The sequence below is a fragment of the Patella vulgata genome, chromosome 5 (assembly GCF_932274485.2).
Source record: "Patella vulgata chromosome 5, xgPatVulg1.2, whole genome shotgun sequence".
Lineage (NCBI taxonomy): Eukaryota > Metazoa > Mollusca > Gastropoda > Patellidae > Patella > Patella vulgata.
In genome coordinates, this window is record NC_065883.2 from 21,994,782 (window position 1) to 22,006,109 (window position 11,328).

The window sequence follows — 11,328 nt, forward strand, 5'->3', positions numbered from 1 at the left end:
CGTCATCACAATTTTCCGAGATATTTCCAAGATGGTGTCCACCGGCTTAAGAAGTTGTCTATTTCTTGTTATATTTTTGTTTTCTGTTTGTGCTTTAGTGAGTTGTTCACGTAGCGAGGAAGAATATAAATTAAAAGACATTGAATTTGATCTCAGTCCGGGTAAAGAGCCAGCCAGAATATTTACAGCAGAACAAATTGCTGAATACGATGGTTCCGACGTAAGTTATTTTTGTAGAGTTGTCCCCCTTACACCGTAATCCGTTTAATTATTTAGTAATCGAAAGTAGCCTACTTTTTAATCAAAAATAGTTTTTGAACTTTTTTTATTAGCAGTGAATATTGAAAATTTTGTTTACTGAAGAAAGCAACCAGTTTTAGCCATGGAAATACCGGTGCCATGGCTTAGTTTTCTTGACCATTTGAAATTTGACAAATGAACAAAACAGTGTTTTAATTTTAATCCAAACTACGAGTGAGTACGACCAAAGCCAAGGTCTATTGATGTTGTGGCTCTGGTAATCATGAACAAACATAAAATGAACATATTGACGTCAATATGCATTAGAGACGAAAAGTGACAGCAATATGGCAAAGGCCAAAGAAGCCTTATCCTTGTTTATATTTTTATTTAACAAAAAAGGGAGCTGAAATTGCACTATAGAAAGTAATATTCATTGATGATTAAAACCAAAAATACAGATCTATATTTCGTTTCGTTTTTTTTTATACTTTCGATGGCCTCGAATATCTGACTGGTTTTAGTGTTTGGGGGGGGGGGGGGTCAGAGGTCATACAAGCAGCTTTTGACCGTACGACGTCGAACATTTGATTAATCAATCAGTGTTTATGTTCCTATTGGGATACCCACAGTTCAGTGCAATGCATGCCAAGAACTTGCCACAACAGACCATTTAATTGGCTAATCCTTCACATCAATCATGACGCAGGTTAATATATAACAACTCTTCCAGATGCTAGTGTAGTAAAGACAAGTAAAACTAAATTTTGAGATATAAAAAATGAAACGAAATAGAATCTGTGTTTTAATCAGACTGATTGAAAATAAATTAGTGTTCAGCCATCAAAAATAGACGATTCGAAGAAATATGACTGCAGGCCTACATGTGTGTGAAATCATGTGATCTTTAGAATGGCCATCATTTACTGTTAGATATGATCAAGTTTTAATAATTTTTGAACCAATATGCTTTTAGTAAGACATCTGTTTATTGTACACCTATAATGTTTTATTCTGAAATATTATTTTTCAATCACGGAAGTTCTGAATTTGAATAGATCACATCACTGATCTGGTGAACTTGAAGCATGCACTGATTAGTCATTTCCTTATATTATGTCAATTCAAAAATCCTCCTACATCTACATGTAGATACCACAAATGTAGATACTACAATCTGTCAGCAGTTTTAATTAGCTGTATCGCATGTGCTTCAAACAAGGTATTTAGATGTGGTATAGCAGTTAGAAAAATATGAATAGATGGACAGATTCGGAAATCACTCCAACTTATAAAAGTATTTTTGTCTTGTTTGATATATCGACTGGCCTCTGACCAACTTTAGATCTAGATGTCATCCATTGGAGTTAATATACATCTATTGTAAAAATCTGTCAAGAGTTTAAGGAAAGATTCTAGTTGTTGGAGGTCTAACCCTTGCTGTTTTGCATTAACAAACTTCAAAATTTAATTTCTTACTTAGTAACACATTTTTTTTATTGTAACACACGTCTTGGCACTTTTTCATAAAATTCTATACTATAGGAAAGTTTCTTCTTCTTTGAGCAGCATTTACCAATTGACCCACGTAATAAACACAAAAAGTCATCTGGTTCGAAGACAATTACTATTTTAATTAAACTTTAATTAAAATTATGTTTTTCTGTTTATTATAGAAAAGCTGTTATTAAATTTGTATGTGATTGTTATCTTGGACAAATAAATTGTATAGCAAGGAAAAAAATCAAAATTAAGTTTTTTGATATTTATCATAATCAATGTGTGATTAAGTACGTGACACATGTTACTTCCTCTTACAGATAAAAGTAAATGTAAATGAATAGCCTACAGCAATAAGAAGATCAAAATATTATAAACTGATTTTAATTATATAATACAAGTAGGAAGGAAAATATATAATTAATGGTTAAATCTTTTCATTATGCAACAAAAGGCAAACTTTGCCAACATTCTAAAGAATATTTTACAACAGTAAATGTATGTCCTCATTTTCAATGGTTGTTCATATAATAAACCTATACATTTTACACCAACTTCCAATTTTGCTTGAAAATGTTTAACGAACCCTCAACGAAACGTCGCTTTAATTAAAATAGTAATTGTGTTTCATATTATGTTTTTGAGTTTATTACATAATTATGTTAATTGCTAAACTAAATGACACTCAAAGAAGAACTTCCAATTTCATAAGTAATTTTAATTAATACAAAGTAAGTAGACCTTTGGTTAAACTTTTTATATCTCACTGACATTGGTGGTAGCCTTGATAATTGACATAAATTTATATATGAAACAGATGACACTTGATAATTTACATTGTGTAATGGGTGTATGTAAGCTAAACTATAAGAAAAAATGTTCAACAAAATCCACAGTTCAAGTCCCTAAACAAGGCTCCTAAAACCACCGTACATGCTATTACGGACAGTCTACGGGGAAACTTTGAGTAAACCTGTGCGTAAGACTTATACGTCACTTGCATGTGTTTGGCACCGTAGAAGATCACAGACTGGCCTTAGAGACTATTGGTCCTGTACATTCAAAATTTTCAAACAGTTTCTTGTGGCTGGTCTGCGAGCTACCAAACCCTACAACCCGTGTGTGTCAAATCCCATACGGTGGGTTGTTAGCTAGGCTTTAGACCACCCCAAACCATCCCATCAGGTGCATAGTGGTGGCGCTTCCATGAATTAGTAAATGGTCCTTTAATATGAAAAGCTATTCACATATTTTGGATGGTTTAAGGCAGTGTAAGGAACAGTAAATTTGGTCTGTCCAAGGATGTAACAGTAATAATATATCACTTTTATCTAATTTTCAAGTATGATGTATTAAAGGGATAAGGCAGTATTATAAAACAGTCATTGTTTTTTAAAGCGAGTGATAGCTCTTGAGCGCCTGCTGCTCACATGAATGTCGAAAGCAGGAATAACCCCATTACATGCAGTTATTGATCTTCAGAACCATTTCCCATACACATAACTAATCACTCTCCTTAATATCAGATCATTCTCCTTAATTTCTAAATCACTCTTCTTACCAAAACTGGGAGAGCTTTCTTAGGGGAGCGATTTTGTTGATTGAGAGGATCTTTTTTCGGCTCTCCTCTGAAATACAAACAACAATGACTGCAGTATTATAAAAGGAAAACTGGTGAAATTACTTTTGTTGATTTTGATATTTTGAGTACCAGGTAATCATATTACATTATATTTCAGCCAGATAAACCAATCTATATGGGCATCAAAGGTGTTGTTTTTGATGTTTCAAGTGGAAAAGGTTTGTAAAAAAAAAAATATATTTTTAAGTTGTTCATTACATTTTCTGGATTTATCCATAAAACATAAAAATCAGAAGTAAATGTATCTGGAAGAAATCTTGTATTAGGTGGTTCTGGAAAGTGGACAGGTTGTGTGGCAAAGTGGTCCGAGTGGTTTTATCCAATGACTGTGGTTATGAGACAAGATTTGCCCTATAACCACCTAGGTTGTTTTGTGAGTTCTCTTAAAGAGTTTAAGCCCAAATGAAATAAAGATATATACCATATGCCAGTTGAGTTACCTCTTATCTCCCACCCCAATCCTTATCTTAAGAAAAGTAGTATGCATTGTGTGACCTGTTTCATGGTGTATATATATATGCATTAAGAATTTGTAAAAGAAAAGAATTGTCACTGCCTGGGTTGTGTGTACCATGGGAGCAGAAATCTCAAATGTGTTACTTTTTAAAGTAACCTGCCAATTAAAGCCATAGAGATTAATTTCCTTAGCAATGATTTGCAATAGCAAGGGATTCTTCTCTTTTGTCAATAATACAAAAACAACCAACATTATACTTTCAAACAGATTTGGGCAGTAAATCCTCACACTGTGCAGGGGGGTGGGGGTGGGGCCAAATGTTTAGCATGTGCACGCTGTATCATAAGGTCTGTCATTGAGTCAACAGGCGTGGTTTTGATTCCCCGGTTGTACGTGACAAGGAGTAGGGTCACCTGTCCAACCTCGTAGGTTTTCTCCTGCCCCCCCCCCCCAGTTTCCTCCCACTGCTGAAGACCCCTACGCGCAAGTGAATTATTGAAATAAAATTAAACCATATGTTAGTCCTGAAATGACCTAGTTTGTGTCGAGTGGACGGTTAAACCCCATTTCTCTCTCTCTCTCTCTGCCCACCATGCAAAAGGTACAGTGTGTACCATGCTATGATAAAGTGAGAACTTTATGCAGAATGAAAATAATGAAATGAGGTATTAATAATATGTATGTACAATATACATGTTACTATGTGGGCAAAATTCTCATACAAATATCTAAATTGTATCTTAATTTGTATTTCAGATTTTTATGGTAAAGGAGCATCCTATAATTCACTGGTTGGTATAGATTCGACTAGAGCTGTTGCTAAAATGTCTCTCGATCCAGCTGATTTAACACATGACATTGTAAGTTATATATACAAATCTGTCTCTAACTGGTATTTGTCAGAACATAGAATACCACATCTGACATAATAACAGCCTGGACCCCTTTTAAAATTCTCAAAAAAAGGCACCGTGTAATATACATAGGTGTATCTTGCAGATTCAAGGTAATAGCACATATTCAGTCTATTTGCGATATATAATTACAAAATAATTAACATAAAAAATAATATACTGATGTTTCAATAAAAACAATAATAATAAAAAAATTCAGCCTATTTTACATTTATCAAACTAGCAAGTAATGTAGACAATTTTATTTTTATGTTCAATTTGCCTTGTAATCCACAATTATATGTCAGGGTTTTTTAAACTTCAAACACCAAGCCAAATATCAATACAGGCAGTTTGATTTGTCAGGATGCTCACATGGTCTAAACATTGTTTTCAACAAAAATATGTCAGATGTCAATGTAGGACAATGTCTAAGTTTAAAGGAGCTAAATCGCTAACATTTGGGACCTAGAAATTGACAAAAGTGGGTCGCGACGCATATAATACTGTAATATGAATGTATATAAACTGATTTACATTCAATGGTTTCCGTTTTTACTCCAATTTCAAATCAGTTATGTTCGGCGAAATAAGCCAGCAGTCTAAAGCGAGTGCAAATTTCGAGCGTCTGGTTATTCCAGTCTACATACGCTGTTTGATTTGGTGCAATGTGTTTAGCCTCGTCCCTCGAGTCTCTTGATACAACCAGGGCTGCCGACAACCAGTATCGCAGCGCAATTTGCGATACATATTTTGTCCGTTGCTAATCAAAAATTAAAATCTAAAGTTTTTGATTCGCAGTAACTGCGAATCATTAATATGCCTGTCATTTTGGATATTGACACAAGGATAATCCACAATTGAAGACTAGAAAGCTTTCTCAACAATTTCAACGAGTATAAAATGTTGAATAAAATTTTATAAACAAAACTGAATTCTCCGTGTGACATTTTCTTCTCGAACTACCCAGACACAATTCATTATACGGTACTATATAATACAGGGACATAACTCTATGAATAGGGACTATTAAACCGGAAACAGGGAATCAAGTAGTACCACTCACGTTGCGAGACATCAAGTAATTATATGATATTTTGAAAGAAATAAATCCAGTGTATCCTCTACGTATTGTAAATAAAATATAAAAAAATAAATGTTAACGTATTGTAAAATGATAAATCAAAGTAAAAATTCCCGTAAAATATCACGTGTGTCTAGTCAATCGAGGTGCGCCCGATTGAACAAGAAAAGCAATACACGATAAAAAGCAGACGAAATTGTTTTCTAACGAAGATTTCTAACAATTAAAATGATTGGGGCTTCGGAAGTCACTGTTAAGAATTGGCTTCAGACATAAGACCTAACTAAATGTCTACATCACATTCACAAACTGTCACAAGTACTTGTGGCAGTCCTAAAAAAATCTAAGATTAGTAAGAATGGAATCTAATCATATTTGTTATGAACTAAAGTAATATCTTGTTATTTAGGTGTTTTATGTTGAAACTGAAAAACTGCTAATCAATTTTTAAATTTGCTAATCAAATTTGGCAAAATTGGACTTTTTGATTAGCAGTGCTGCTAATCAACCGTGAAAAATTACCGACAGCCCTGGATACAACTGGGGCTGAAGCGCATTATGGTACACGATTCGTGTACCAATGGTAAAATGTTTATTTTGTCTTAAATATTGGATATCAAAAGCCCATCTTTTTCCGGTAAGATCACAACATGAATGTTGATTTAATTTGACAAATAAATCGTGTTTTCAATGTTGAAGATTTTGGATGATATTGAGTTGGAGACTTAGCTACTTTAAACAGAACTTAATTGACATCTGATTTTAATAAGATTGAGCAATCAAATGTATTTGTGGTTTTGTAAGTGCATGGGCAGTGGGCACCTTTTACAATTCTAAGAAAAAATTGGATCTGGCAGATTATATTACATCAAATTCTGATAAATAGGGTATTAGATGAGTTTCCCTGAAATGAAGTTTAATGTCCTACTGTTCTGCTCCAATTGGGCCAATGAAGATTGAACAACAGAGTTTCCAATGACCTTGGTAATTTTGACAAAGATCATATTCTGTAGGAAAACATTATTTATTGTATTTATCATTAACAATAGTGCTGTACCCAGAAAATTTTCCTTATAATGTTCAATTGATTTTTTAAAAAATTCCAATCTTTTGTCTTTCTATTTCCTTAAGAGTTAGTTAACAGTGTAACCAAGGAAAATATTCACAAATTTTCCAAGTTAAAGTAGAAATCAAATATTTTTCTCATTTGGATATGATTTAATTTTTTTTTTTCAGACTGGCCTATCCCCACAAGAGCTGAAGGCATTAGACTCTGTGTTTGATGGAACATACAAGGCTAAATATCCGGTTGTAGGTTATATGGATTATGTATTAGAACAACACAGGGAAAAATTCAGGAATGTTGTTACTGACGAATTGTAAATATCTTGTTACTCTTGATTAAATGAAGAAGAATAATAAGTTGTTAGTGACGAATTGTAAAGATCTTGTTACTCTTGATTAAATGAAGAAGAATAATAAGAAATTTAATTACCAAGGACCAGAGGTGTCAATTAAAATATGTAATATTTACCTTGTCATCTCCTTATGCTCACTGAAACAAGATCCAGGAATTGTGACCTTATAGCATGTAACATATTTGACATAACTGCCCAGGGCTCTTAAAAATTTTAAGTCAGAACCATAATCCTAGTGGTTATTATGATTCCTCTTTAATATCGGCAAATGCTTCAAAGCTATTAAAATTTTTCTTTGTTGTAAAAAATGCTCAGTTTTAAAGGAGAAGTCTTAGTTTTCACTGGATCTTAGTTTTCACTGGATCTCAAATATAAGAGTACCGGTATGTTAATTTGTGCAAATGTAAAGTACAATTGGAGGGTCTAGAGCACAAGTGATCTAACTACCAACCATTTTAGTTGGTTGTTAGATCACTTGTGCTCTAGACCCTCCAATTGTAGACAAGATGCTTATTTACCTTTTTTGGAACTTTCCAAAAAATGTAATCCTTTTGAGATGATTGCAAAAAATGTTTTAGAGCGGTTAGAAAACTCTTTTGGAGCATTCATCTCCAATGTTTTATTGATTGTTCTGGTCACGGGGGATTTTTTGCACCGAAAAATATCATAGATTTCCCCTTTTAGCCAAATTAAAATATCTAATCTGTTTGAAATTTACAAGGTTATGTCCCTTTACATGTAACCACTGACCTGATGTAAAAAATTTTACCATGATTTCGATTTCTGCAAAAGAATTTTGGGCAAGGCAGTAGCAAAACATTTTTCTCAGCATTTAGAGCCATCTTGGTTCCTATTTGTACACCATTGTAGTTTATGAAGCATGAATGAATGAGGTTTAGTCCCTAACTAGCTAACTAACTTTACTTTCATTTGGTTAAAGTATTACAAACTTCTTATGATTCTTCTCCATCTATTTTATGATCAAATATTTATATCATTGTATTCCATTGCACCATTTTTGTGTCTTTTTGTAATATATATAAAGTTATGCACATTTATATTATATATATATATATATATATCAGAATATATATTTTCTCATTCAGTATTTGAAATAGAAATTCACTTGTAATTGTCTAATTACATTAGTTTTATACTTTAAAATCATTTTGTTAGTCTCAATAAACTTATGCCATTTGGAATAGTCTGCTATCATTATAAAAAAAACTTTAATAATACTAATGACTAAATATGCATATGAGTTTAGACTTTATAGTATACAAGCCCTTTTCTAATAATATGTATTTCTCAAACATATATTTATATTAGCCAATGAATTTAAGAAGTTGCATTTTAAGATGCTTATACGAGAAAATGTGGGAGCTATGCGGACAGTAAATGGCCTTAATATATTACGGTTTTTACACTACGAAAAGAATGATTGTGACAATTTTTATGATAGAATATATTTATATTTATATGTTTTTTTTTATCCTGTGCCATCGGTCCTTCCTTGTGTGAAGGTAATGTTTTCCAGGCATATCTCACAAATGTATACACATCAATCTATTATAGTTGTATATTATTAGAATTCTAGTATTTAATAATTTTTATGTTTTCATATCTGACTTAGTTTCTGGTATACAAGGGCACAGGATGTGGATGACTGAGATTCCTTTTTATTATTCATTCATTAGAGAGATTGAATTACATATAGATATAACTAATTAATTGATGCAGCACTCGTTGTAGTTAATCTATGTAGAGAATAGAGATGTATTTCCTCAACAGTTACAATCTGAAATATATTATTTAAATAAGATAAAAATATTTTTGACAATCTTACCTTTGCCTCCATTATGTAGCATAATTGCAAGTTTATGAAGGGACAAGCAATCAAGTTACCCCAATCAGGCAATCTGTAATGCATACCCTATTTTATTAAAGATACATTATGTAAGATTTAGATAAAGGGCTGACCATTCTTGCTGTAATAGCTCAAAAATAGATAATGTAAAATGAAATATTGAAAATTTCATTCAAAATACTCTATTCTGAGCCAAGTTATCACTGTTTGTAGTTTCGACAAGATGTGTGCATTGTGGTAACCAGCGCACTGGTATATGCAAGACTTAGCCTCGCTTTCACATTTATAAATTAAATTTTTAAATGATGAACCGTTCTAATCTAGTTAAAATCCCGAGTATCCGATGCCATCGAGAATTGATTATGGTCTTGTTTTGTTTATAAATGTCTAATAGTTTATAAAACATTTCAGCCCTAAAGAAAGACCTGCAATAGACAGATTTAGCTCTTGCATAATGTATAGTTAAACATGCATTATGCAAGAGCAAAATCTGCTTATTACAAGTTTTTCTTTAGGCCTGAAATGTTTTCTAAATTATCAATTAGACATTAATTAACTTATCCAGACCATAATAAACTCTCGATGTCAAGGCTAGTCTTTGATGTTGGCTGGATTAGATTCCTATATGCCGCTAACGGCTATTGATAATTAAATCAATAAAAGTGGATAATCGAGACTATGCTGTTTATATTAATGATTTTAGTAATGATGACCGAGACTATGCAAAAATTTCATCCGCTTCTTTCTCGGCTCATAGTGGATCAATTTGACTGAAATTTTCAGCAAATTACCTTTACACTATCTAGTTTTTAACTATTATAGCGAGAACTGCCATCTCTTTATCTTATCTCCCATAATGTATCTTTAATAGAGTATTTTCAAATAAATTTAGATGAATTAATTATGGTCAACTACACATAATGTATTTACAGTATATAGTACACTATTCATATTGAATTTATTTAGAGTACAGTACATATGAGTTAATTAAATCTACTCGCATTAAATATACAGTACATATCAGTTAAAATACACTATTCATATTGAATACAGTTTATATAAGTTCAAAAAGTAAAATGGATTGTAAATCCCAATTTTTCTGCACGGAGAAAAAAATTGTATGTTATAATATGTTGTATAACTTGTCCTATTTTTATGAAATGAGAGTACATATTTTTATATAAAATATCTGTGATAAGAAATGCCTGACCTGAATCTTGAATTAATTTAAAATGTTTTTTGAATAAATTTTATTTTACTTTAAAAACAATTTGCTGTTAAATAATATTTTAAAAAAACTAAAAAATTAAACAGTGTGATTGGATGATAGCATTCATGAATGAAAATTAGATGCCTAAGTTGTAACATAGTTATGTATGTATTCATTGTGAAGGGAGATTGAGAATTATGCCAGGGAGGCAGCATTACTTCCCCTGTGTACCCATCTTTCTCATCCTCAGCCTATGGTTTGTAGATGGAGGATGGGCATTCTGATTAAAAACACAGATCCTATTTTATTTCATTCTTTATAGTTCAAAATTTCATTTTACTTGTCTTTACTACACTAGGATCTGGTTCTGGACGTTTTGGCTGAAGTCAGGGAAAAGCCAATGAAACGATCTGTTACAGCGACTTCTTAGCGTGCTATCCACGGAACTGTGGCAAAATCACTAGAAACACCAATGCTGATTGATTAATCCATGTCTGACATCATAGGGTCAAAAGCCGCTCGTACGACCCTTGAAACAACCTACCAGTACAACTTGTCAGATCTTCATGTAGTGTAGGCCATCGAAAGGATAAAATAACGAAACGAAATATAGATCTGTATTTTAACAAGATTGGGGGGTGGGCGAAAGGGCCTTAACGCTTTTGCTGTATATAAAAGACCTGTTATTTATAGATGTCATGGATTTGATTCCATCTATTTATATAACAACAACTAGGAAATGAAATGGAGTTTAACGTCCTACTGTTCTGCTCCTAACCTGGGCTAATGAAGACGGGCATACGCCGTACAGTGTGCTATGAGGGAAATTTTGCCCGGACAGCGGCACTACGGCCTACTCTTATATCGAATTCCAACTGCCAAAGGATCTTTTACGTGCACGCCAATGTATGTACACGGGACCTCGGTTTTTCGTCCCATCCGAACGACTAGACAGCTTACCTTGTCAGCCCCTCCGTCCCAACAATTAAGAGTCTCCTACTTAACCTCATGCTTATT

The 11,328-nt window shown here is 32.8% G+C and overlaps 1 protein-coding gene across 1 annotated transcript; it reads left to right on the forward strand.

Annotated features, from left to right (window-relative positions):
• LOC126820297 (neudesin) lies at positions 1-10,613 on the forward strand. Its single transcript, XM_050548145.2, has 4 exons — positions 1-220; positions 3,480-3,540; positions 4,596-4,699; positions 7,053-10,613. The coding sequence occupies exons 1-4, from the start codon at positions 32-34 to the stop codon at positions 7,197-7,199; spliced, it is 501 nt and encodes a 166-aa protein (XP_050404102.1). The 5' UTR covers positions 1-31; the 3' UTR covers positions 7,200-10,613.
• The last annotated feature ends 715 nt before the right edge of the window (positions 10,614-11,328 follow it).

Excerpts from the sequence above, each read along its gene's own strand:
- LOC126820297 (XM_050548145.2), top strand. The coding sequence starts at position 32 with ATGGTGTCCACCGGCTTAAGAAGTTGTCTATTTCTTGTTATATTTTTG. Across the intron at positions 221-3,479 it reads CTGAATACGATGGTTCCGAC|CCAGATAAACCAATCTATAT; the intron begins GTAAGTTATTTT and ends ATTATATTTCAG. Across the intron at positions 4,700-7,052 it reads CTGATTTAACACATGACATT|ACTGGCCTATCCCCACAAGA; the intron begins GTAAGTTATATA and ends TTTTTTTTTCAG.